Source organism: Ranitomeya variabilis, chromosome 4 (genome assembly GCF_051348905.1).
Source record: "Ranitomeya variabilis isolate aRanVar5 chromosome 4, aRanVar5.hap1, whole genome shotgun sequence".
Lineage (NCBI taxonomy): Eukaryota > Metazoa > Chordata > Amphibia > Anura > Dendrobatidae > Ranitomeya > Ranitomeya variabilis.
Genome location: NC_135235.1, coordinates 732,555,145 through 732,582,234, shown reverse-complemented (window position 1 = coordinate 732,582,234; position 27,090 = coordinate 732,555,145). Strand labels below are relative to the sequence as shown.

The window sequence follows — 27,090 nt, the reverse complement described above, 5'->3', positions numbered from 1 at the left end:
CAATGATACTATGATCCCTCCGATCCCTTCATAGCGTTACTGTATAATGTCCCAGCATTCCCAGCAGTGTCACCTCTCCAGTCAGCAGCTCAATCATCTTGTAGGTGAGTTCTAGGATCTTCTGGTCATTGATGTCCTCATGGATCAGGGGGTGAGGTGGAGGACCCATGATTGGGCTCAGGGGTCTTCCCCATCCCTCAGACACAGGGTCTTGACAACTCTCACTAGAGGTCTTCTTCACTACTGTGTAATCCTGGTTATGGAGAGACACATTAATAAATCTCACTACAGACATTTCCAGAGTCCTCACCTCTCCAGTTCTATCCATTTGTTATTCCCATAGATGAGAATGATGTAATGTGACATCATCAGAATCTCTCACCTCTCCAGTAAGCCGGAAGAGGATCTCTAGGGTGAGGTGTAATATTTTCTCTGCCTTCTTTTCTCTGTCCATATCCATCTTTGATGGATAAATCAGGAAAATTTTCTTATGTAGATCTTCACCGAGAGGATCCGATATTGTAGAGACCTGAATGAGAAGAAGATGAGCCGATGTAACATCATAAAAATCCTGTGTAATAATACAATTACTGGAGATAATAAGGGGAAACATATGAGATTTATTATTTTACAGTATTCAGTTTTCTTCTTTACATCTACTAATAAAACCGATATATTTTAGGCCACAGACAACAAGCAGTTTCTTCCTCGGAGTCGGCAGCTGAATACGTTCCTCATAGACTCATCTTCCATAACGCTAATTCTCGTCTCATTTCCCGACCCTGGAATCGGCATTAGTAATACTGTAGGAGATATTCATTACACGTGACAGGAGAAATAATGACTTCATGATGAGGACGACATCTTCATCTCCTACTACGGCTCTAGGAACAGATCTGTCCAGAGTCGGTCACTGACTCCATCACCACCGGCCGTCTATATGAAGGTTTCCCGTCTTCCCCGCACTGTAATCTTCTATCACGTTAGATCTCAGCTCTGATTCACACACAGAAGTTTGAGGCTTTTATAAAAGCTTTTTTGTTTCCACAAACACCGCAAACAAAATTATCTGATCACAAATAGAGATGGGAAAACCCAAACAGTAAAGTTCGGCGTCCGTACTGAACACCTACTGTTCGGGCACCGACACAGAACACGGACTTCACCAGAAAATCAGTGTTACTGTTCGGGTTCGGCTGTCCGAATACCGGGTGTTTGCTGCGCTGTCATGTGCATGACAATGGGGCAAACACCACTTCTGATCGGTGGGGAAATCCTTCCCGCCGGTCAGAGCTCTCAGCTGTGATCGGAGGTATAAAGTTTACCTCCGGTCACTGGTGTCAGCTGATGGGACTACTGCTCCCATCATCTGATACCTGCAGCTACTAATTAGTGAGAGGAGGAGCTGCAGATGGGAGTTTTCATTAGCTGCTCCTGCGCTGTAAATAAACAATTAAAAAAAAAAAAACTAGCGTAGGTTTTACTAACAAGCCAAACGAAACTCACAGTTGGGGGCTGCAACCCTCAGCTGTCAGCTTCAGCAAGGCTAGATAAGAAGAATAGAAGGGTCCCCATGCTGTTTTTTTATTTAAATAAATAATTTAAATAAACGGCGTGGGGTCCCCCCATTTTTGACAACCAGCCTTGCTAAAGCTCACAGCTGGGGGCTGGTATTCTCAGGTTGGTAAGGGGTCATTGTGAAGAAAACAGATTGTATCTTAATTTCCTAGACATCCATGTTTTTGGAAACCAAAAAGAACTGATTTTTTATCTGTATATTGGCTTTTGAATTTAAGTGTTTATGGCTGGTGGGTCAAGAAGACAGACTTGCCAACTGATATACTATCTAACATACTGTGTAAAGGTACCTTCACACGAAACGACTTTGTAACGATAACGATAGCGATCCGTGACGTTGCAGCGTCCTGGATAGCGATATCGTTTAGTTTGACACGCAGCAGCGAACAGGATCCTGCTGTGATGTCGCTGGTCGCTGAATAAAGTTCAGAACTTTATTTGGTCGTCCGATCGCCATGTATCGTTGTGTTTGACAGCAAAAGCAATGATACCAGCGATATTTTACACTGGTAACCAGGGTAAACATCGGGTTACTAAGCGTGGCCCTGCGCTTAGCAACCCGATGTTTACCCTGGTTACCCGGGGACCTCGGCATCGTTGGTCGCTGGAGAGAGGTCTGTGTGACAGCTCTCCAGTGATCAAACAGCAACGCTGCAGCGATCGGCATCGTTGTCGCTATCGCTGCAGCGTCGTTTCGTGTGAAGGTACCTTAAGGGTACTGTCACACTCTGCAACTTTCCAACGATCACGACCAGCGATACGACCTGGCCGTGATCGTTGGAAAGTCGTTGTGTGGTCGCTGGAGAGCTGTCACACAGACCGCTCTCCAGCGACCAACGATGCCGAAGGCCCCGGGTAACCAGGGTAAACATCGGGTTACTAAGCGCAGGGCCGCGCTTAGTAACCCGATGTTTACCCTGGTTACTATTGTAAATGTAAAAAGGGACCTGACGGACACCGGAATGTGAGTATGTACTGTTTGTTTTTTTTTACTTTTACGATGGTAACCAGGGTAAACATCGGGTTACTAAGCGCGGCCCTGCGCTTAGTAACCCGATGTTTACCCTGGTTACAAGCGAACGCATCGTTGGATTGGTGTCACACACACCGATCCAACGATGACAGCGGGAGATACAGCGACAAAAGAAAGTTCCAAACGATCTGCTACGACGTACGATTCTCAGCAGGGTCCCTGATCGCTGCTGCGTGTCAGACACAGCGATATCGTATGGATATCGCTGGAACGTCACAGATCGTACCGTCGTAGCGACAAAAGTGCCACTGTGAGACAGTACCCTAAGTCTGTAATAGTGACTGTGCATAGGGTGTGTTAAGCTTTGTTTATTCATGTGTGCTGATATGCTAATAGTGCTACGTAATCCCATCACCATTGTTTACCTTATTTTGATGTTGGACTGAAGGACCCTGGGTAATTCTAAAAAGAGCTTACAGGCCTCTAGTATAAAAGAGACTTCTTTTCTTCTGGTAAGGAACTCTTCAGGATCTTAGCCGAGGGTCTGTCGGACCCGGCTGAAGAACACAGGACTGCTCTCGGATATCTCCCTACGCTTGTTGTTACCTCCTCTCTGTGTGCATACCACAGATGGAGTAGTGACCCTGGGAGCAAGGACGTAACATCTACCATTATCTCGGTGAGTCAGCGGAAGGGTGAGACCCTGTAATGTGCACCATCTTGGGGTAAATGGTGGGATCGTTCTGTTTGCTATGGTGTGTTTTAGTTCAATAAAGTATTGCCACACTGTTTTACCTTAACCCTGTGTTGTCTGTGTAGTGTATTGCCCACCGGGAGATAGAGCGGGCGTTCAGTGGTATGAGCCCTGGTCCATGCAGTCTTGCTAAAGACAGCCGGGCCAGCGGACGAGAGCACCCACTGACCCCGTTTCTCCACAGTCATTGATATAGTCCCCCCAACCTTAAAACAGGAGCCCGTAGCCATCCAGAAAAGGCGCATCTATTAGATCAAAAGGGGAGAAGCCAGCGCTGTTTGTGGTCAGAAAGCAATACAAAAAGTGCACATGCACATATTAATTTCTAACTGTATATCAAAACGAGACATATAGCAAACAATTGATCAATTGTTTGAGCCACCCCGCCACGTCAAGGCATTCTCATAGGGCAGTCCTACTCTACGATTTTTATATTCGCTGTGCCATTACGGCCTCCTTAATATGTTAGAAGCAAGACCACATTAATCCCACTCTACGTTTTTTTATAATATTTGCTGTGCCATTAGGGCCTCCTAAATGTATTAAAAGCAGGACCATATTGAATAAAAACCATACCTGCAACATTTCTGAATCAATCCCATGGCGCCAGAAAGGTTATGCGCAAATAAAGGTCGACCAGGTCCAAACATAGACATTTCATATCTGACCTCCACACTGCCTGACCAGCACCATAGATAAAGAGAGACAGGCCCATCTATTAGATGCACCATTACTGTGCTTTACCCGGCTCTTCCCACTTGCCCTGTAGTGGTGGCAAGTGGAGTTAATATTTGTGAGGTTGATGTCACCTTTGTATTGTTAGGTGACATCAAGCTCACGGCTTAGTAATGGAGAGGTGTCTATAAGACACCCATCCATTACTAATCCTATAGTTGTATGGTAAAAGACACAGCCAGACTAAAATCCTTTATTTGAAAAAATGACACGGACTCCTTTATTAATCTCAATTAAACCATACTTACTGCATCGCCTAATCCCAGCGAATAAAATAAAAATCCAACAATATACCATACCTGTCCGTCGCAGTAACCCGTATCTGTGGGATAATTAGTTTTCAACCAGTATGACGCCAAGATGTGACCAATCCGGCTGAAAACTACTGGTGAATGAGCTCCTGAGAGCGCAGCATCTGTGAGCAGGTTGTGGGATGCAGTGATGCAAGAGAGGCAGAGCAAGGGTTAACAATTTGAACAGATTTAATATAACAGGGGTTAAACTCCTCGTAGGGAGATACAAAGGGAGGTTGAACAGTACAGTGGCGGATAAGCAACAAAAGTGAGCAGTAAACATAATAATGGCAGTTCCTGAAAATCACTTATCGTATCAAAGGCCTCTCAGTCTTTAGCTGTAGCTTTGGAGACAATGGTGCCAGCAGCAGGTGGTGTGGTTCCATTGGGATCTATCATGCAACGGTCCTTCTTCTGGCAGCACCAGTCGGTCTCCGGTACCTTCCGCTGAGCCCCTAGTCCATAGGTTGGTGCGGGCCACAGCAGGGCCGCAGCAATTCCAGAATCCGGCGTAGGGTGGTCCACGAGGATTAATTGGTCAGGCCACAAAAGTCTATCTGGTGCACGGCTCTCTCTCAGCAGCCCGGGCATTGTGCTCACAGATGAGGAACACACGGCAGCTCCCAGTCTGGTGAAGGCAGGACACCCAACTGCTCGGTCCTTCCTGGACACTTGGGTGATAGCAGGGACTGGTGGGCGCAGAGCAACGCAGCGTGGGTGCTCAAGGGAAGGAGCACACTCTTCAGCCTGATGCTCGCTCTCTGCCCGTACCAAAACTGACTGCTTCAGAGTGCGCATTTCTTTGGGCACGTGCCCTGCTACTGGGTCAGGGGTTCAGTCAGGGCTTTTAAGCCTTTCCCCGGACAACAAGGGAAGCAGCCTCAGCAGTTCCGGGCCCGGTGCAGTGCAGGATCCTGCAGTCCAGTGCTTTTCCTTACACATCATTCACCAACGGTGACATCATCGAGGCCAGGCTGAACTGCGGTGACCTCCGAACCGTGGGAAAATGCCAAAGATGAAGTCACCGCTGGTGAATGATGGTGTGCTGGCAGCAGCTCATTCACCAGTGGTTTTCTGCCGGAACGGTTACATATTGGCGCGGTCCTGGTTGAAAACTAATTATCCCCCAGACATAGATTAAAGCATGGGACAAAACGAAGGACAGGTATGGTACATTGTTTTTTTTTTCATGTTATTTTTATTACAGGAGATCAAGGGCTTCACTGGGATTACTGGGATCGAGGGCTGGTATTCTCACGCTGGTAACGGGCCATTTATATAGCCCCCCCAGCCTAAAAACAGCAGCATGCAGGTGCCCAACAAAGAAGCACATATTAGATGTAGCGGTGGCAAGTGGGTTCATATTTGTGGGGTTTGTCACCTTTCTATTGTCTGGTTACATCAAGCTCACAACTTAGCAATGGATAAGTGTCTATAAGACACCTATCCATTACTAATCCTATAGTTACATGTTAAATAAAGGTACAATCAGAATAAAGTCTTTTATATGAAATAACACTAAACACAGTTTTACATTTTTATTAATACGCCTAATCCCAGTGAAGCCCTCGATCTCCTGTAATACAAATAAAAAATACATATATACCATACCTGTCCGTCAGCTTCTCCCACGCCGTAATCCATGGCTGGGGGCTAGTTTGCAACCTGGAAGGTGCCAAGATGTGACCGCCCCGGCTGAAAGCCACTGGTAAATGAGATGCTGAGAGCGCAGCATCATTGACCAGAGTGACATCATCACTGGCATTTTCCCATGGTCATGAGGTCACCGAAGTTCAGCCCGGACTTGATGTCACCGCTGGTGAATGATGTTGCGCTATCAGCCGGGACGGTTGCATCTTGGCACCGTCAAAGTTTAAAACTATTTAGCCCCCAGACATGGATTACAGCGTCGGACAGAACAATAGACAGGTATGGTATATTGTTGGTTTTTTATTTTATTTTTACTACAAGAGAACAAGGGCTTTGCTGGGATTAGGGTATGCAGTAAGTATGGTTTAATTGAGAATAATAAAGGAGTCTGTGTCATTTTTTCAAATACAGGACTTTAGTCTGGCTGTGTCTTTATGTACCATACAATTATAGGATTAGTAATGGATGGGTGTCTTATAGACACCTCTCCATTACTAAGCCTTGGGATTGATGTCACCTAACAATACTGTCACGATGGTATGAAATATCATAAGTTTAGTTCTCTTGCTAGCATGCTGTGGGCTAAGCCCCCCTCCTTGGAGTGATTCAGCAACAGCTCGTAGCTGCAAATTCCTGACTTTCCTTCTCAGAGAGTGTGGGGGTTATGAGAGCCAAGGTATTTACGACCGGCATTTCCTGCCGTGTAAGCTCTTATCCAGCTATAACTGGACTAGAAACTTCTAGAATCTATGAAAGTTCTTTGTTCTGTTTTTCTAAGATATTACGCAAACCGTTTAAGTTAAGACCACAAAAACATATATTTTTAATCTCCATCGAAGCATCTATCCAGCACTCTAAAGACGAGTTTCTAACTCCATCTGGTAAAGAAGTAGGGATTTCTCGGTAAATATGTATCCCAGAAAGGACATATTTGATCTCATTAGAATGCCCACGTTAATCCGAGATGAATGCTGGGTTTGTTACGACTATGACATGTTGTGTAGCGAAGTTATAGAAAGTAGATAAATTTAAGGTTGAAGTACTCAGAATGTAGAGAGAGGAGGGTTTGGAAAAGCCAGCCCTTTCTGTGAGGTCACAGGCTGTAGGTTTTAAGTGCTGGCCGGCGTCCAAGAGAGTGAGATTTGAGTTTTTACCTGAAGAGCCCAGAGTGCACGCCTGATGCACTGGGATAGATGGAAAGTTCCCCTAGCCTGTTGCCTGCAATGCTTTGAACAACTGTAAGTGTTATTTCTCATGTTATTTCCTGTTTTTTTATAATTGCCTTGTACATATTTGCAATTGTCTCATTTGTAACATCTTTGTAAAATATTTTGATAAAGCACTGCCTACATTTTGTGGGGTATATTATTTCATGCCAGTTCTTTCTCCATGCTCTAAAAGCGTACCCTAAGTCTTCTGAAGGGAAATTACGCTACTGTTTTGGGTTAGCTTCGGACCCGTTTAATCGAAGCTGGTGGCAGTAATACCGTGTACTGTGAAGGCCTTTGGGTGTCACCTGTTATGACCCCAATGGCAGAGGGTCTCAGAAGTAATTACCAAGTCTGCAAACACAAAAAACCAGCTCATAGGACAGTGGTAACTGGGCTGACCGTATAACTAATCCTAGCACCACAAATAGCAGCAGCCGGGGAACGTGCCTACGTTGGTTCTAGACGTCTCGCGCCAGCCGGAGAACTAACTAACCCTAGAAGGGAAAAGATAGACCTTTCTTGCCTCCAGAGAAAAGACCCCAAAAGTTGGATACAAGCCCCCAACAAATAATAACGGTGAGGTAAGAAGAAAAGACAAACGTAAGAATGAACTAGATATTTAGCAAAGAGAGGCCCACTGACTAATAGCAGAATATAGTAAGATGACTTATACGGTCAGCAAAAACCCTATCAAAATTTCCACGCTGGATATACAAGAACCCCCGAACCGTCTAACGGCCCGGGGGGAGGATACCAGCCCCCTAGAGATTCCAGCAAAATCAGGAATCACATTTAGTACAAGCTGGACAAATAAATAAGAGCAATGCAAATAACCAAAAAACAAGGAAGCAGGACTTAGCTTAATTTTGCAAGAACCACGACCAGCAGACAGGAGCAAACAGAAAGGAACTGATTACAACGATGCCAGGCACCAGACTGAGAATTCAGGAAGTTTATATAGCAACACCCCTGGACTAACGACCCAGGTGGGTGCCAAACTAGGGAAAGACAATCCCAGAGTAATATCACCAGTGACCACAAGAGGGAGCCAAAAAAGTCTAATTCACAACAGTCACCGTAGCGACTGCGGCTTGATAATTATTGTTCCTGCCTGAGCGGGAGTAGTTTATCGCGTCGCTGCAGCGTGCCCAATAGCCAGTACAAAGCAGGCAGCCTTTCTGGCGACTATTTACTCTAGGTGCAGTACCTAATCTGACCTGACAGTAAGGGGGGCGCCAGAGAGCTGCAAGGTTTAAGTGGAACTGTAAGCGGGATACACAAATCCCTGCAGTACATGGTATAATGAAGAGCAGTGGGATACCTAAAATAAGCCCCTGCTGTAAATTAAGAGGTCAATAACCTTGTGTGTGTTTTTTTTTATCACATTGTGGCAGTGGAGGGATAACTAAGATAAGCCCCCTGCACATGTGATAGCCATCTGTTGGTCTAAAGTCACCCCAATCCGTGACATATTGGTGGCAGTGGTCAGGAATCCCTGTGGATTTTGTGACAAACTGCTGGCCGCGGCTAAGAGATCATGACAAATGCAAAGGTGAAATCAACCCCACAAATATTAACCCCACTTGCCACCACTACAGGGCAAGTGGGAAGAGCCAGGCAAAGCGCTTGAAAAGGTGCCTCTAATAGAGGCACCTTTTCTAGGCAGCTGCAGGCTGCTGTTTTTAGGCTGTGGGGCCTATATCCTCCTCCACTGTGTGAGTTCTCTGGTGTGTAACAAGATTACATTTGTGGTTAAAACATTTCCCACATGCTGAACAGGAAAAAGGCTTCTTCCCTGTGTGAGTTCTCTGGTGCATAACAAGAATAAATTTATGGTTAAAATATTTCCCACATTCTGAACAGAAAAAATGCTTCACTCCTGTGTGACTTCTCTGGTGCTTAAACAAATTTGTTTTATGGTAAAAACACTTCCCACATTCTGAACAGGAAAATGGCTTCTCCCCTGTGTGAGTTCTCTGGTGTGTAACAAGAAGACTACGTTTGTGATTAAAACATTTCCCACATTGTGAACAGGAAAAAGGCTTCTCCCCTGTGTGAGTTCTATGGTGCTGAACCAAATCTGATTTCTCGATAAAACATTTCCCACATTCTGAACATGAATACGGCTTCTGCCCTGTGTGGATTCTCTAGTGCTTAACCAAATCTGATTTTAGGTTAAAACATTTCAAACATTCTGAACACCAAAAAGGCTTCTCCCCTGTGTGAGTTCTATGGTGCACAACCAAATCTGATTTTCGGTTAAAACATTTCCTACATTCTGAACAGAAAAAGGCTTCTCCCTTGTGTGGGTTCTTTGGTTTATGGTATTTCCATATACTGAATGTGAAAATGACTTATTTTCTTTAGGAGCAGCTTTTGTTTTAATGCTTATTTTGTGACTTTCATTTTCCTTTGTAGTCAGTAATAAATCAGAAGACAGGACCTGTTTCAAAGGATCAGATGACAGATCTTTGCTGTGAAGGGATGATGGTATATCTGAAGTCATGGCATTCAATACAGTTGCATCCTGTGGGATTTTGAGATCATCTGATTTAAAAACTGAAGATGTCAGCTGTCCCTCTGATCTCCGGGTACAGTCATCTGCTAAGAAAAAAACAATTATTTTTGAATAAAATATCCTTGAATTTTATATTTTTGAACATTTTTTACTTAGCTTGCCATTTTTATGTACAGTTTATGTAAAAAACTGGAATTATTTACCAAGACAATGACAGTTCACAGTCTAATAGAAAACCGTATTAGATTAATCAGTAGTGCGTGGTGTTCAACTGTGTTTATTCTGTCTCCCAAATATTGACTAAAAAGAAACCAACCAATGCTATGTAGGCGAAAATAATATCAATTCTCATCTCACAAAAAACAAGTCCCCACTCAGGTCCATCATCTGTCAATGGAAAAACAGAGGTTCCCACACTATTAGTGGCTCAATAGCTGTTGAAATGCAAGAGGGTTTCCATAAACCAATCCAGGAAAATCTGCTCTCACTTCTGAGTCTTGCAGTGTGCAAAACCAACATTTAGGATCCCTGTATTTAGCAATATTATAGTGAGCACAATTTGGGCACTAAGTGCTGGGTAATAAAATGGCAAATGTGTAATTTTTCACTCTCCAAATTCCACTGCATGTTAATTTCTGGAAAGTGGCTGTGAAATCAAAATATTCAGTCCTCCTACACACGTGGTAAAAATTGTTGTTACCCCTCGTTTAATGACAGAAAATCCCACAACAGTCACCAAAATTACTTGAATCTGACAAAAGTAATGATAAATTATCTATGAAAATGAACAAATGAGCGTCAGACATTGCTTTTCAACCATGCATCCACAGAATTAAGAAAGAATAAAACTCATGAAATAGGCCTGGACCAGAAATTATGGTACCCCTGAAAATGTGACAAAAGGGACATTTTAAATCAAGGTGTGTCCACTAAGTATCACAGGCGTCTACAATCTTTTTTATTTATTATTACTTTTGTTAGAGTCAAGTTATTTCTGTGACCATTGTGTGTTTTTCTGTCATTAAACGAGGGGTACCAACAATTTTGACCACGTGTGTATAGATGATAATCCTCAGTGAATTAATTTATAAAATGGAATCACTTTATTGGGATTTCGACTGTTCTGGTTTTCTGTCATTTAGATATATTAGGGCTAGGGTTGATCGAATAGCTTTTGCATAACTCCTTATCCTAATAGCTATAGCGCTTACAGAATAGTTGCCTTGGGAACCTTGTTACATGGAGCGCTCCCGATAATCATCTGTTCAGGGCTTCAGCTGCCTGTGTTGTGGCTGTGTGACAGTCACAACACATACAGTACATACAAAGCCTGTACCTGTTTTGGGGCTATCCATGCATGTGTTGTGACTGTCACACAGCCACGAAACATGCAGCAGCGACACCGAACAGTTCATTATCAGGAGCGCTACAGGTATCCAGGTTACCAAGGTAGCTATTCAGGAAGCGCTATAGCTATTCGGATAAGCACTTATCTGAAGCTATTCGATAAACCCTAGTTAGGGCTTCTGCATATGGTGTGTCGAATCTCCTCTGGGATCTGTTCCTTCTGTCCAGCTGGAGTAATCTGCTCCCTACTTCAGCCATTTGGAAAGTACCACACCCTACTAAAGCTCAAAGCATATGGCCGGAATCTGCCAGAAACAACGTTGTTCTCCTCTGGTTCAGTCCTCTGTGCTCAGCTTGTGAAATATTACACATTTAAAAAGAACTGTGTATAATAGTGCAGAGCTGAGGTGTCTTAAAGGGAACCTATCAGCAAGATTGGGCACAGTAACCTAAAAACACTCAGGTTGATGCCGTTATACTGATTACATTGATACAAGGTTATGAAATCTGTCTTGTGGTTGTTGCTTAATCTGTATTTGTAGCTTTCAGTTAATGAGATTCTCGTGCTCTGGGGTGGAGCTGTGGGCATGACTGTGGGTGGGGCCTTATGCGGTGCCCTGATTACATATGCAGCTGTATTGGCTTATGACAGGTCACTGATGGAGAGCTTTTTTTTTTTTTTAAGACTATCAGGGAGTTACAGACTCACATAGAGAGGCACATCATTCCCACCACAATTAAACTATCACATAGAATCAACAGGTAAAAAAAAAAACATTTTTTTACTATATGTTACATTCTCAACAACAACGTATGTACGAAGGAAGAACTTCAACATTAAACCGGAGTTGCACTCATTTATGGCGGACCATTGAGGCTAATATGAGTCCTGACCAGAAGAGTAGAGAAAATAATATTGCTCCCGATTTCAGGAGGGATTGTACAGTAATCTGAATTCCTTAGGATCGAAAACATAATGTCATTTATAACATGGAGTGAAGCCATGAAACGAGGGCTCGAGCCATGACAACACATCTCCTGCAGACAAGAATAAATGTAGATTACAGCCATCAGCCACCCACAGCTTAGAGATATATCATGGCACAGGTGTAATGGATTTTATGCAGTTTATCACAATCTTCCTTGATGTTAGTTGGTTCTAAAAGAAATTGAAATTTCAGGATAAAGGGAAACTCTGCTGTTATTGTACAATCAATGTGAATACTTTCTGCCCAATGATGACAAAAGTATTCTAGGAGTGATACCTTTATTGGCTAACCAGAAAATAATATGTTTGCAGCTTTCAGAGCACAGTGGCTCCTTCAGGCAAGATTACAAATAGGTTAATAAGAAAAAAGTACAACACTTAAGGAATACTACAGGAGGACATCTGTTCAGGGGACGGAGGTGTGATGCCTCCTAAAGATAAACCAAGAAAATCTAATTAGGCATTTTCTTTCAAATGGAGACGCAGTGGGAATGATGTTCTTAAGGTACCTTCACACTAAAGGCCCCGTCACACACAGCGACGCTGCAGCGATACAGACAACGATGCCGATCGCTGCAGCGTCGCTGTTTAGTCGCTGTGTGGTCGCTGGAGAGCTGTCACACAGACCGCTCTCCAGCGACCAACGATGCCGAGGTCCCCGGGTAACCAGGGTAAACATCGGGTTGCTAAGCGCAGGGCTGCGCTTAGTAACCCGATGTTTACCCTGGTTACCAGTGTAAAATGTAAAAAAAAAAAAAACAGTACATACTCACCTTCGCGTCCCCCACTGACTGAGCGCCGGCCCTAACAGCAGAGCGGTGACGTCACCGCTGTGCTGTGCTTTCACTTTCCGGTCGGCAGTCAGTCAGAGCGGGAAGCAGACGGCAAGGGACCTGACGGACACCGGAATGTGAGTATGTACTGTTTGGTTTTTTTTACATTTACGATGGTAACCAGGGTAAACATCGGGTTACTAAGCGCGGCCCTGCGCTTAGTAACCCGATGTTTACCCTGGTTACCAGTGAAGACATCGCTGAATCCGTGTCACACACACCGATTCAGCGATGTCAGCGGGACCTCAATGACCAAAAAAAGGTCCAGGCCATTCCGACACGACCAGCGATCTCACAGCAGGGGCCGGGTCGCTGGTACGTGTCAAACATAGCGAGATCGCTACTGAGGTCGCTGTTGCGTCACAAAACTTGTGACTCAGCAGCGATCTCGCTAGCGATCTCGCTATGTGAGACGGGGCCTTAAGCGACGCTGCAGCGATACAAACAACGATGCCGATCGCTGCAGCGTCGCTGTGTGGTCGCTGGAGAGCTGTCACACAGACCGCTCTCCAGCGACCAACAATGCCGAAGTCCCCGGGTAACCAGGGCCGCGCTTAGTAACCCGATGTTTACCCTGGTTACCAGTGTAAAATGTAAAAAAACAAACAGTATATACTTACATTCGCGTCCCCCGGTGTCCGCTTCCCTGCACTGTGTGAGTGCCGGCCCTAACAGCAGAGCGGTGACGTCACCGCTGTGCTCTGCTTTTACTTTACGGCCGGCACTCAGTCAGTGCAGGAAGCGGACGGCAAGGGACGTGTGACAGACATCAGAAGGTGAGTATGTAGTGTTTGTTTTTTTTACTTTTACGATGGTAACCAGGGTAAACATCGGGTTACTAAGCGCGGCCCTGCGCTTAGTAACCCAATATTTACCCTGGTTACAATTGTAAAACATCGCTGGCATCGTTGCTTTTGCTGTCAAACACAACGATACACGGCGATCTGACGACCAAATAAAGTTCTGAACTTTCAGCAACGACCAGCGATATCACAGCAGGATCCTGATCGCTGCTGCCTGTCAAACTCAACGATATCGCTAGCCAGGACGCTGCAACGTCACGGATCGCTAGCGATATCGTTTAGTGTGAAGGTACCTTTAGTTATCTGGAGTCTGTCTGGTGGAGGTGTGAATTGTGTCCATGTAGTGACTCATTAATCCAGGTGTTAAATTGAGTCCTAGTGTCAAAGAAATGAACATCTTCATTAGTTTGAATTCTCAAATTTATCTTTCTCTGTCATCCTTAATATGACCTTTTAGTATTAAGACTTTTAAGTCTGTCATACTGTGTCCAGGTCCAGAGAAATGTTTTCCCACAGGTGTGTCCATTTCATTCCTGATTGTGTGTCTGTGTAGATTCATCCTAGTTTGTAGTCTTTGCATAGTTTCCCCGATATACTGTATATACTCGAATATAAGCCGAGATTTTCAGCCCAAATTTTTGGGCTGAAATTGCCCCTCTCGGCTTATACTCGAGTCACGGTCGGCGGTGGGGTCGGCGGGTGAGGGGGAGAGAGCGTGTCGCATACTCACCTAGTCCCGGCGCTCCCCCTGCCCGTCCCACGGTCTTCGGTGCCGCAGCTCTTCCCCTGTTCAGCGGTCACATGGTACCGCTCATTAAAGTTATGAATATGGACTCCACTCCCATAGGGGTGGAGCCGCATATTCATTCCTCTAATGACGGTAACGGTGACCGCTGACAGAGGAAGAGGCTGCGGCACCCGGAGACCAGCTGTCCGGGATAAGGAGCCAGGGACGCCGGGAGCTGGTAAGTATCTTATAGTCACCTGTCCGCGTTCCGTCTTCGCGTCCTCTTGCTCTGACTGTTCAGGTCAGAGGGCGCGATGACGTACTAATCTGCGCGCCGCCCTCTGCCTGAACAGTCAGTGGGGAGAGACGCCGAGACGGGACGCTGAGGAGCTGCAAGCAAGAGAGTTGAGAATGTCATTTTTTTTTATTGCAGCAGCAGCTTTATATATTGCACAGATTTATGTGGAGCATCTATGGGGCAATAATCAACGGTGCAGAGCATTCTATATGGCACAGCTTTCTATGGGGCAATAATCAACGGTGCAGAGCATTGTATATGGCACAGCTTTCTATGGGGCAATAATCAACGGTGCAGAGCATTGTATATGGCACAGCTTTCTATGGAGCATCTATGGGGCAATAATCAACGGTGCAGAGCATTGTATATGGCACAGCTTTCTATGGGGCAATAATCAACGGTGCAGAGCATTGTATATGGCACAGCATTCTATGGAGCATCTATGGGGCCATAATGACTTGTGCAGAGCATTCTATATGGGGCACAGCTTTATGTGGAGCATCTATGGGGCCATACTGAACGGTGCAGACCATTCTATGTGGGGCACAGCTTTATGTGGAGCATCTATGGGGCTATAATGAACGGTGCAGAGCATTCTATATGGCACAGCTTTATGTGGAGCATCTATGGGGCCATAATGAATGGTGCAGAGCATTCTATATGGCACAGCTTTATATGGAGCATCTATGGGGCCATAATGAAGGGTATGGAGCATCTATTTTTAATTTTGAAATTCACCGGTAGCTGCTGCATTTTCCACCCTAGGCTTATACTCGAGTCAATAAGTTTTCCCAGTTTTTTGTGGCAAAATTAGGGGGGTCGGCTTATACTCGGGTCGGCTTATACTCGAGTATATACGGTAGATACTTCCAGGGCACCTCGTACATTGTATCATGTACACCACGTTGGAGGATGTACAAGGAAAGGAACCCATGACCTTATAGTCCTGATTTGTGTTTGGTACACGGACTATATTTGTTGGTAATATGTGAGTACAAGTTTTGCATTTTTTATTGTTACATGGGAATGTGCCCGTCACTGATGGTGATGAGAGAACACTTCTGACAAGCAGATTCCTTAAGTTAGGGGGCTATTTGTAGGAGAGAAGTGGTAGTTCTGGGAATATGTCTTTCAGTTTGTGGTCTCTGGAATATGGGTTGGAGATCAGCACCAATTTCCCTTAGGATGCTCATGTGGGGGTTGTATGTGACCACGAAGCACCCTGTTGTCTTCCCTCAGTGTGTAATCCAGGAGGCTGTTTCTTGGGACCCTTGTAGCCCTGTGGATCTGTTAATCTATTAGCAGTGGATGGTATCCTTGTTGTTGGAATGTGTTCCTCAGTGATAGCAGTTGTAGTTCCCTGTCTTTACTGTCTGAACAGATCCGAATATACCTCAGAGCTTGACTGTAGATGATGGATTTTTTTTGTGTGCCTTTGATGATAGAGGTCCCATCTAAGATAAGCCGAACGTCCTGTGGGCTTATGGTAAATTGATGTTTGTATGGCGTTGTCCTTGATGTATATGGTCATGTCCAGAAAATGTATATGGGTCTTTTAAAAGTTTAGGGCGAGCTTGATGGTTGGGTGGCACTTGTTGAATTTATTGTGGAAGGTGAGTAGATTATCTTTTGAGCCTGTCCAGATTATTAGCAGATCATCAATGTAGCAGAAGTATGCAAGAGGTTTAATAGAGCAAGATGACAAAAATCCTTACTCCAGTTTCGCCATAAATAAATTAGCATATTGTGCGGACATTTTACTTCCCATGGCGCTGCCTATACACTGTTGGTATAAATTGTTCCCAAAAGAAAAATAATTGTGATGGAGCACAAACCTGATAAATTGCAGTGCCGGTTCTGTGGCTAGATATTTCCTTCAAAAGAACAATATCCATGCTGCAATTCCATCTTCATGAGGAATGTTGGAATAGAGAGCCTCTACATCCATGGTGGCTAGTATCGTGTCCTCTGGAAGTGGGCCCAGCGCTGACAATTTGCAAAGAGTATCCGTGATGTCCTGGATATAGCTGGGTGTGTGTTGTGAATTTGCTTTTTGCTCCCTCTAGTGGTTACTAGTTTTTTGACTCTGGTTTTTCTGTCATTCCTTTTATCCACACCTGGGTCGTTAGTTAGGGGTGTTGCTATATAAGCTCCCTGGACCTTCAGTTCAATGCCTGGCAACGTAGTTATCAGAGCTAGTCTGCTGTGCTCTTGTCTACTGATCCTGGTTCCAGTTATATCAGCTAAGTCTGCCTTTTGCTTTTTGCTATTTGTTTTGGTTTTGTATTTTTGTCCAGCTTGTTCCTAATCTATATCCTGACCTTTGCTGGAAGCTCTAGGGGGCTGGTGTTCTCCCCCCGGACCGTTAGACGGTTCGGGGGTTCTTGAATTTCCAGTGTGGATTTTGATAGGGTTTTTGTTGACCATATAAGTTACCTTTCTTTATTCTGCTATCAGTAAGCGGGCCTCTCTGTGCTAAACCTGATTCATTTCTGTGTTTGTCATTTCCTCTTACCTCACCGTCATTATTTGTGGGGGGCTTCTATCCAGCTTTGGGGTCCCCTTCTCTGGAGGCAAGAAAGGTCTTTGTTTTCCTCTACTAGGGGTAGCTAGATTCTCCGGCTGGCGCGTGTCATCTAGAATCAACGTAGGAATGATCCCCGGCTACTTCTAGTGTTGGCGTTAGGAGTAGATATATGGTCAACCCAGTTACCACTGCCCTATGAGCTGGATTTTTGTATTCTGCAGACTTCCACGTTCCTCTGAGACCCTCGCCATTGGGGTCATAACAGGTGTGTGCCTCACCAAGGGTTTCAAAATGTTTTCCACCCAGCCGGAGATATTCTCGGTTAAAGTCCCAATACCAGAGGTGATAGGCCTCCCAGGGTTACCTTCTTTATGTATTTTAGGCTGGGTTCACATTGCGTTAATGGCAATGCGCTGACGGCATCTGTTATATAACGCCACTAACGCTATGTAATGGATGCGTTAGCGCACCCATTGACTGCAATTATGTAGCGCATCGCTAACACGTATCATAATAACGCATTCTGTGACGGACCCTCGCACGTGGTCTGCAGCGTTTCGGGGTCCGTCACCGCTAGCGCAGATGGAGTATCTGTGCTAGAGCAATCATATATGTCACGCGATCTTGAACAGCACTTGCAATAATGCATGCGTTGAACGGACTGCACTAATACAATGTGAACCCAGCCTTAGGCAACATGTAGAAAGTACCTGTTTGGGGATTGTCTGGTGTTAGTTCCAGCATTGAGGATGAAGTAGAATCAAATCCATTGATGATATGTGTTAGTTCCTCTGTGTATTTTTTGGTTGGATCTCCCTGAAGTGGAGTAGCATTTTATATCCAAGAGTTGTCTGTTTGCTTCCTGGATGTAATCTGTCGTGTTCATTATGACTACAGCTCCTCCTTTGTCTGCTGGTTTGATAATGATATTGTTATTGGCTTTTAAGGATTGTATGGCTTTTCTTTCCTCCATAGTGATATTTTGTGTCACTTTATGGTGTCAGTCCAAAATGTCAGATTTAACTTTTTTACGGAAACAGTCAATGTAGTGATCCAGAGTTTGGTTATGGCCAGGTTGCGGGGTCCAGTTTGTCCTCTTTTGCTTTTTTGCTGTGTCGTTCACATTGTCTTGTGATGTGATATCTGTTATGAAAGAATTCTTTGAGTAGAAATCTGTGGAAGAATTCCTTGATATTGCTACAGAACTGAGCCCTATCAAGCTGTTTTGTAGGACAGAATGTTAGCCCCTTCAAAAGAACATGCATTTCTCCTGTGCTTGGCTCATATTGTGGACATGCCTGTGGGAAAACATTTCTCTCGAACTGGACGTTGTATGACAGACTTAAAAGTCTTCATACTAAAAGGTCATTTTAAGGATGACACAGAAAGAAAAATTTGAGAATTCAAACTAATGAAGATATTCAATTCTTTGACACTAGGACTCAATTTACGGTAACACTTGGATTTATGAGTCACTACATGAATACAATTCACACATGTACTCTGAAAGCTTGCAAACATATTTTCTGGTTAGCCAATTAAGGTATCATTCCTAGAATACTTTTGTCATCATTGGGCAGAAAAGTATTCACATTGATTTTTCTGGCTAACACTTTACCACAATACAATTTGTTATTGTACATCCTGTTATTGTACAGATATTCACACTTGGCCCTCACTGCTCAATTAATGAAAATCATATAAAGGAAAAAAGCACCAAACCGAACCAATAGACAAATGTACAAAAAGGAGATTTTTGTGTACTCACCGTAAAATCTTTTTCTCCGAGCCAATCATTGGGGGACACAGGACCATGGGTGTTAGTGTCCTCCTAGTGGCAGAAGCCTAAGTTAACACAGAAAGATTAACTCCTCCTCTGCAGTATACACCCCATCACTGGCTAGGATTCAACCAGTTCAGTAGTAAAGGAGTAGGAGTATTAAATGAAAGACAATAAAAACTATGTCAAAACCAAAGAAGAAACAACAACGAGCCAAAAGGCTAACAGGGTGGGTGCTGTGTCCCCCAATGATTGGCTCGGAGAAAAAGATTTTATGGTGAGTACACAAAAATCTCCTTTTCTCCTACGCCTCATTGGGGGACACAGAACCATGGGACGTCCTAAAGCAGTCCCTGGGCGGGAAACAACATAGCTGCTAATACCCCATGTACCACTGGCTTACAGCTAAGGTACCGCCAATTGCAGAATGCGCCTGCCAAGACCGGCGTCTGCAGAAGATAGAGAATGAATGTGGTAATGTTTTGTAAAAGTATGCAAACTGGACCATGTCACAGCTTTGCAGACCTGTTGTGCCGATGCCTGCTGCCGGATGGCCCAAGAGGCGCCCACCGACCGAGTAGAATGGGCCTTAATCCCTGCGGGGATAGGAACATCCTTGACACGATAGGATTCCGGAATAGCCGATCGGATCCATTTGGCTAGAGTAGCCTTGGAAGCGGGAGAGCCCTTCCTTTGTCCCTCTGGAAGTACGAATAGGACATCCAACTTGCGGAAGAGAGCCGTCCGTGAGATGTATCGTCGAAGGGCCCACACCACATCGAGAGTGTGCAGAGCTTTCGCAATGCGATGGACTGGTGCCGGACAGAATGAAGGCAGAATAATCTCTTCATTGAGGTGAAAAGAGGAAACAACCTTGGGCAGAAAAGAAGGAGAGGTCCTCAAGACTGCCTTATCCGGGTGAAAAATCAGAAACGGGGGTCGGCAGGAAAGTGCCGCCAAGTCCGAGACACGCCTAATGGATGTAATAGCCACAAGAAAAACTACCTTCCAGGAAAGTAAGGTCAGAGAGACGTCCTGCAGCAGTTCGAAGGGGTTCTCCTGAAGAGCTCCAAGGACCAGATTAAGATCCCACGGCTCCAAAGGCATTTTGTAGGGAGGTGCCAAGCGGGAAACTCCCTGAAAGAACGTCTTCACTGGTAATCTATTGGCAATTTTTCATTGGAACAGGACTGACAATGCTGACACCTGTCCTTTGAGAGAGCTAAGTGCGAGACCCGACTCTAGTCCTGATTGGCAAAATTCCAGTATGGCAGGAATGGAAAATACCAGAGGAGATCGTCCTTGTGCGTCGCACCAAGCGAAGAAGATTCGCCACTTACGGTGGTAACTGCGCCTGGACACGGGTTTCCTAGCCCTGATCATGGTATAGTGGAGGACCCCTTGGGAATGAAACTCGCTTGGCCTAAAATCCAGGATTCAATGGCCAGGCCGTCAAAGACAGGGCCCTTGAGTTCTTATGGTAAATCGGGCCTTGTGAGAGAAGATCCATGCAATCTGGAAGACGCCAGGGGACGTCGGTGACCAGCTGAACCAGTTCCGCGTACCATGCTCGGCGCGGCCAGTCCGGCGCCACGAGGATAACTGGTACTCCTTCCGCCCTGATCTTCTTGATGACCCTCGGTAGGTGAGGAAGAGGGGGAAAAATGTACGGGAGGCGGAATTGACGCCACGGCAGGACCAGGGCATCTGCTCCGACGGCACGTGGGTCGAGAGATCGTGCAATGAACTGTGGGACCTTGTTGTTTAACCGGGAGGCCATGAGGTCCACGTCCAGGGTCCCCCATCGATGACAAATCTGCTGGAAAACTTCCGGGTGGAGGGACCACTTGCCTGAGGCGAGACCCTGGCGGCTGAGGAAGTCCGCCGCCCAATTCTCCACACCTGGTATGTGGATCGCCGAGATGGGCGAATGGTTGGACTCGGCCCAACGGAGAATGTGGGACACCTCGAGCATGGCCGTCTTGCTGCGGGTTCCCCCTTGACGGTTCATGTACGCCACAGCTGTGGCGTGGTTGGACTGGATTCTGACAGGGTGACCCACCAGAAGATGGTGAAACCTGAACAATGCTAGCATGATAGCTCGTATTTCCAGGATATTGATGGGGAGACGAGACTCGAGTGGACCACCGCCCTTGTGCTGTGTGGTGGTTGAAAATCGCCCCCCAGCCCATGAGGCTGGCATCGGTGGTCACCACCAGCCACCGCACTGGGAGGAAGGACCTTCCCTGGTTCAGGGAGGACTTCAGCATCCACCACCTGAGGGTCTTTCTGACCTCTGGGGACAGAATGAAACGGTGGTCGAGAGAGGATGGGTTCTCGTTCCACGCCGACAGTAGCGCATGTTGTAGGGGACAGAGATGAAATTGCCCGAACGGAACAGCTTCCATGGCTGCTACCATCTGCCCGAGAATGCGCATGCTGAAATGAATAGAGTGGGAGACTGGACGGGAAAGGCTCCGTGCTCCCCGCTGCAGGGCCAAGGTCTTGTCTGGAGGGAGAATGACCAGACCGCGGGAAGTGTCCAGTATCATTACAAGATAGGAGATCCGTTGAGTCAAGATCGGAGAGGATTTTTCGAAGTTTATCTTCCAACCCAGGTGAGAAAGAGTATCCACCGTGAGATTGACGGACTCTTCGCAGGCTGGGTATGATGGGCCTTTTATCAGTAGGTCGTCCAGGTACAGAAGTACCACCACTCCCCTGGAATGAAGAATGGCCATGACAGCCGCCATGACCTTTGTGAAAACTCTGGGAGCTGTGGCGAGGCTGAAAGGCAAGGCCACAAACTGGAAGTGTTCCTCGCGAAAAGCGAAGCGAAGGAACGGTTGATGAGGAGGAAAAATTGGGATGTGGAGGTAAGCATCTTTGATGTCTATAGATGCCAGGAACTCTCCTTTTTCCATGGAAGCGACGACAGAGCGGAGGGATTCCATTCTGAAGCGCCGAATTTTGACAAATTTGTTCAGAAGTTTTAGGTCTAGAATCGGACGCAGCGGTTCGTCCTTTTTTGGGACCACGAATAGGTTCGAGTAGAACCCTTTGATCCTTTGGACTTGAGGGACCGGAATGAGGACTCCATCCCTTTGTAGCGCCCGTATGGCCTGAAGAAAAGCTGTTGCCTTTGGATTGGGAGCACACGACTGGAAGAAACGTGTCAGGGGAGAGGAAAATTCTATTTTGTATCCGGAGGATACCAGTTCCCTGACTCACTCATTGTGGACGACCGAGAGCCATGCTTGACGGAACAAAAGTAGGCGACCTCCTACTTTGTTGATGTCCTGCGGATGTTGCAACGAGTCATTGACTGGAGGATCTAAGGGATCTGGATCCTTTAGACCCAGAAGATCTCGGTCTGGGTTTCCAGTTGTGGTTAGGTCTGTATGAGACCTGGGGGCCTCGGTCAGCATGCGAACCTCGTCCTGATGCCGGGGAGAAGGATATAGATGACCAGTTGGGATTGCTGCGAAAAGGCCGGAATCGAGATTGTGGATACCGAAACGGCCGGGTAGGCTTTTGTTGGGGGAGAAATTTCCCCCCCCCCCGGTAGCATCCGAGATTATTTGGTCTAATTTTTCTCCAAATAAGCGACCAGGTTGGTAGGGTAGAGATGTCAAAGAACGCTTGGAAGCAGAATCTGCTCGCCAATCTCTGAGCCACAGGCTCTTCTGATGGAGACTGCATTTGCGGCTGCCTGTGCAGCACAATTGGCCGTGTCTATTGAGGCGTTAACCACGAAGTCCCCGGCTTGAGCTATCTGGTTAGTCAAGTTGATCGCCTCTGGAGGGAGATTAGTGTCTTGGATGGTCGTGGTAAGCACCACAGCCCAAGCGACCATAGCCTTAGCCACCAAAGAAGCGGCTAAGGATGGGAAGAGAGAGGCTCCTGTGGCCTCGAAGATGGAGCGAGCCAGGTAGTCGATTTGACAGTCAGAGGGGTTCTTGACTGAGGAACCATCTGACAGAGATAGGATACTTTTGGAAGCGAGATGTGATACAGCAGGGTCCACTGAGGGGGACTGCAGCCAGTCCTTGATTAGTTCCTGAGCAAAAGGGTATTTGGCCTCGATGGGCTTTTGACCCATGAAGCGTTTGTCAGGACGGTCCCTGTGTTTTTGTACGATTTCCTTAAACTCAGGATGAGTGACAAATACTTTTTGGACCCGTTTAGTCTTTTTAAAAGACACCGCATGTTCCGGAGTGGATACGGAATCGTCATCCACCTTCAGGGTCTTGTTGACTGCTTCAATGAGAGAATCGAGTGTCTCTTGGGAAGTCGAGGAATCCTGGACGTAAGAATCGTCGGACTCATATTCAGAGTCATTTAGGAGAAGGGGAATGGGAGACTGAAGTTGCAGATGCTGAAAAGCAAATGCACCCGTGGTCAGGGGATGGGACATGGGTACGTTTTCTGGAACTCCGAGCCCTTAGTGACAGAGTGCACCCCCTGCTGGTGGACGGATCCGTACCGTCGCCCGTGTCCTCCGCAGTCTGACTTAAAGAGGGACCCCAGAGGGAGTCAATTGCCTTGGCTAGGGAAGCCATAGATTGTGACAGGGAAGTGGCCCACTCAGGGGGACTAGGCTCTGCAAGGTCGGCTGCGACATTGGCGGCGGCGACTGCACAGAGGCCGGGTCTCAATCCGCACATAACGGGGTATTGTGAGCTCGGGGCAGGGCCGTATTGCAAGTGGCACATGAAGTGAAAAACACTGTGTGCTTCTTGTTACCCTTTTTGGTCTCCTTAGTTTGAGACAGTGTCTTTAGAGACAGGGGCAGGATATGCACTGTGGTGCAGGGAAGGGGTTAAGCTTTCTTGAAGCGGCTTACCCACGGTCCTGTGCCTGTGTCCCCGGGAAGGAATGTAGCTGAGGCGGTCCTGGTAGTGCCAGTCAGCGTGAGCCACCTTCGGGGTCTTGTTGTCCCCGCAGGAGATGATTGCCAATATGGCCCTCGTGTTCTGCAGGGCGCCTCTCGTCCCAGAGGAGAAGCGCCAATATAGAGGGCGGGGTTACAGCCGTGGGCGGATCTGCACACTGCGGCCTAGTCCGGCTGAAAAGCCGGGGACTAAATTTCTGGGCCCTGCCGGCGATGCGCAGCCGCCGCGACGGAGCGCTGCTGACCACCGCTGACCCCGGCTGACGGCGCCTCTCTCCAGGGACCCGGACTGCACCTCTGCCACAGATGGGAGCGCGAGGAGGGTATGTACTTACAGTGTCGCAGGTCCTCCTGTCACTGTGAGGGTGCCCGCTCAATCCATGCACCCTGGATGGGGGAGGCAGAGGCCCCTGAAACATCTTCCTCTGTTCCCCAAGGGGGCTTTGTCTTGGGGCTGTGTGACGCCATCAGATGTGGGCCTTGTCTCAGGTGATACATTCTCCTCTTCGAGCCCTGGAGAGGGACATTAGAGCCGGGCTCTATGTGCTCGCCGTCTTGCAGGGGGGGAGATCGGGACCAAGGAGGAACCGTCGCCCCAGTAAAATTTGGCGTGCCCCAGACGTCGCAGGAGAGGGACGGAGAGGTATACTCGCCTGTTGGTGGTTCGGGGGAGAGCGGACCCTATAAAAGGAATCCGTCACCCCCTTCACTCCGTTAAATAAAAATTTACAGAAAAATAAGAAATTTGGGGTCTGAAAACAGACCCAAGTGCCTCCTACAGACACTAAGCAAGAACTCGTTGAATCCTGGCCAGTGAAGGGGTGTATACTGCAGAAGAGGAGCTAATCTTTCTGTGTAAACTTAGTGTCCTCCTAGTGGCAGCAGCATAACACCCATGGTCCTGTGTCCCCCAATGAGGCATAGGAGAAACTTTATTAAGTACCATTAAAATACAGAAACAAACATAACAAAAGGGTAATCACAGGAAAATGACAGTGGTCAACCAACAGCAAGGAAGGCACCACAGTAAAAACAGGCATTAAAACCCAAGGCAAAAACATAGGATGTGATTTTACTCACAATTTACCTCCTATGGTATCCTGACACCTTTCTTCATGTTAAATCGCTCTGTGCGCACCGGAGCTCCGTTGTTTGGCATTGCCGACGGCGTCTTCATTTCTGCTCTCGGCGGGTTGCGTCCACGGCCACGCTCACGTGTTCACCCATGGGTGTGGCCTGGTGACGTGTTCTCTCTCATCCGATGACGCCCTTATTGATTCTTACCTCCGAGCGGTCGACTGCGCATGCGTCGCCTTTTGAGCAAGCGTCACATCCTCTTTCCATACCAATCATGATTAATGCTTTTGACATATATAAGGGCACCATTTCTTCATGACGCCAGACCCCCGGAAGAAGGCACTGCGCCGAAACGTGCAATAGGGTGGTAGGCACCACGGCTCTTCAGGTAAACCCCTAGGCATAACCTTTTTATTTTGGCTTTATGGTTCTTGCTTTTTTTACCACTGTGGTTATTGACTTTTTGCACCTCTCTTGTGCCGTTATTCATTTGTATTCTTATACATACGCCATACCTATTAGATCTTCAAGCGCACATGTTGTCAGCACAATGCACTTTTTGAGAATACCTACATATCTATCATTATGTTTTTGCCTTGAGTTTTATTGCCTGTTTTATTGTGGTGCCTTCCTTGCTCTTGGTTGACCACTGTCATTTTCCTGTGATTACCCTTTTGTTATGTTTGTTTCTGTATTTTAATGGTAATTAATAAAGTTTTGTACATTTAGTGGTTACTACTCACCTGGGTAGTCACATGTAGGAATCTCCTCTTTACACCACTCATCACCCCTCACACATGTCTCTGTAGTATTAATATGGGTCAGATCTTCACTCTAAAAAAGTCACAGATAGATGGAAAAGTCATATCTATGATCAGCTCTAATCCTGCCATCTCCACCGTTCTCATTACACAAGTATAAAACATATAATATTGGGGGATAAAACAAGACTGAGCACAAGACCTTCACAGCCATCTACACATCATAGGGGAGATCTCCTGACACCTCTCCATCTACCTGATGATCCTGAGGAACATTGGGATCTTCTTGTTTACAGTCCTGTGGAAGAAGAGGATAGGGACATCTCTCTGGTGTTGTCCTCTTACTGGATAGATCTGGAGGAAACACATACAGGGACTAAATTCATTCTTTACATACAGATAATTATAGGCCGTGTGTATTTAGTCCTGTCTATTACCTGGTGATGTGAGGGGCTGGGGAACCTCCATCACGACGTCCTTGTACAGATCTTTGTGTAAATACTCCCATTCCTCCATGGAGAAATAGACAGCGACATTCTGACACCTTATAGGAACCTGACACATACAATGATACCGTCATCCCCCGATCCCTTCATAGTGTTACTGTACAATGTCCCAGCATTCCCAGCAGTGTCACCTCTCCAGTCAGCAGCTCAATCATCTTGTAGGTGAGTTCTAGGATCTTCTGGTCATTGATGTCCTCATGTATCAGGGGGTGAGGTAGAGGCCCCGTGATTGGGCTCAGGGGTCTTCTGCATCCTTCAGACACAGGGTCCTGACAGTGTTCACTAGAGGTCTTCTTCACTGCTGTGTAATCCTGGTTATGGAGAGATACATTAATAAATCTCACTACAGACATTTCCAGAGTCTTCACCTCTCCAGTTCTGTTTGTTATTCCCATAGATAATGATGTAATGTGACGTCATCAGAATCTCTCACCTCTCCAGTAAGCTGGAAGAGGATCTCTAGGGTGAGGTGTAATATCCTCTCCGCCATCTTGTCTCTGTCCATATTAATTTGTGATAGGTAATTCAGGAAAATTCTCTTCTATAGAAGATCTTCACTGAGAGGATCCGATATTGTAGAGACCTGAATGAGAAGAAGATGAGCCGATGTAACATCATAAAAATCCTGTGTAATAATACAATTACTGGAGATAATAAGGGAAACATATGAGGAGATTTATTATTTTACAGTATTTAGTTTCCTTCTTTACATCTACTAATAAAACCTATATATTTAGGCCACAGACAACAAGCAGTTTCTCCCTCGGAGTCGGCAGCTGAATACGTTCCTCATAGACTCATCTTCCATAACGCTAATTCTCGTCTCATTTACCGATC

General features: G+C 46.2%; 1 protein-coding gene across 1 annotated transcript; it reads right to left on the bottom strand.

Annotated features, from left to right (window-relative positions):
- Positions 1–8: 8 nt before the first annotated feature.
- LOC143768253 (uncharacterized) lies at positions 9–26,832 on the bottom strand. The gene is made up of 9 exons (XM_077256946.1): positions 26,687–26,832; positions 26,385–26,564; positions 26,185–26,302; positions 26,004–26,101; positions 25,730–25,820; positions 9,638–9,795; positions 383–529; positions 74–253; positions 9–26 (listed from the first exon to the last, which is right to left on the bottom strand). Exons 1-9 carry the CDS (start codon positions 26,756–26,758, stop codon positions 9–11), a joined length of 1,062 nt encoding a protein of 353 aa, XP_077113061.1. The 5' UTR covers positions 26,759–26,832.
- Between the last annotated feature and the right edge of the window lie 258 nt (positions 26,833–27,090).

Excerpts from the sequence above, each read along its gene's own strand:
- LOC143768253 (XM_077256946.1), bottom strand. The coding sequence starts at position 26,758 with ATGGACAGAGACAAGATGGCGGAGAGGATATTACACCTCACCCTAGAG. Across the intron at positions 26,303-26,384 it reads TTGAGCTGCTGACTGGAGAG|GTTCCTATAAGGTGTCAGAA; the intron begins GTGACACTGCTG and ends TGTATGTGTCAG. Across the intron at positions 25,821-26,003 it reads ATGTTCCTCAGGATCATCAG|AGTGAAGATCTGACCCATAT; the intron begins GTAGATGGAGAG and ends TGACTTTTTTAG.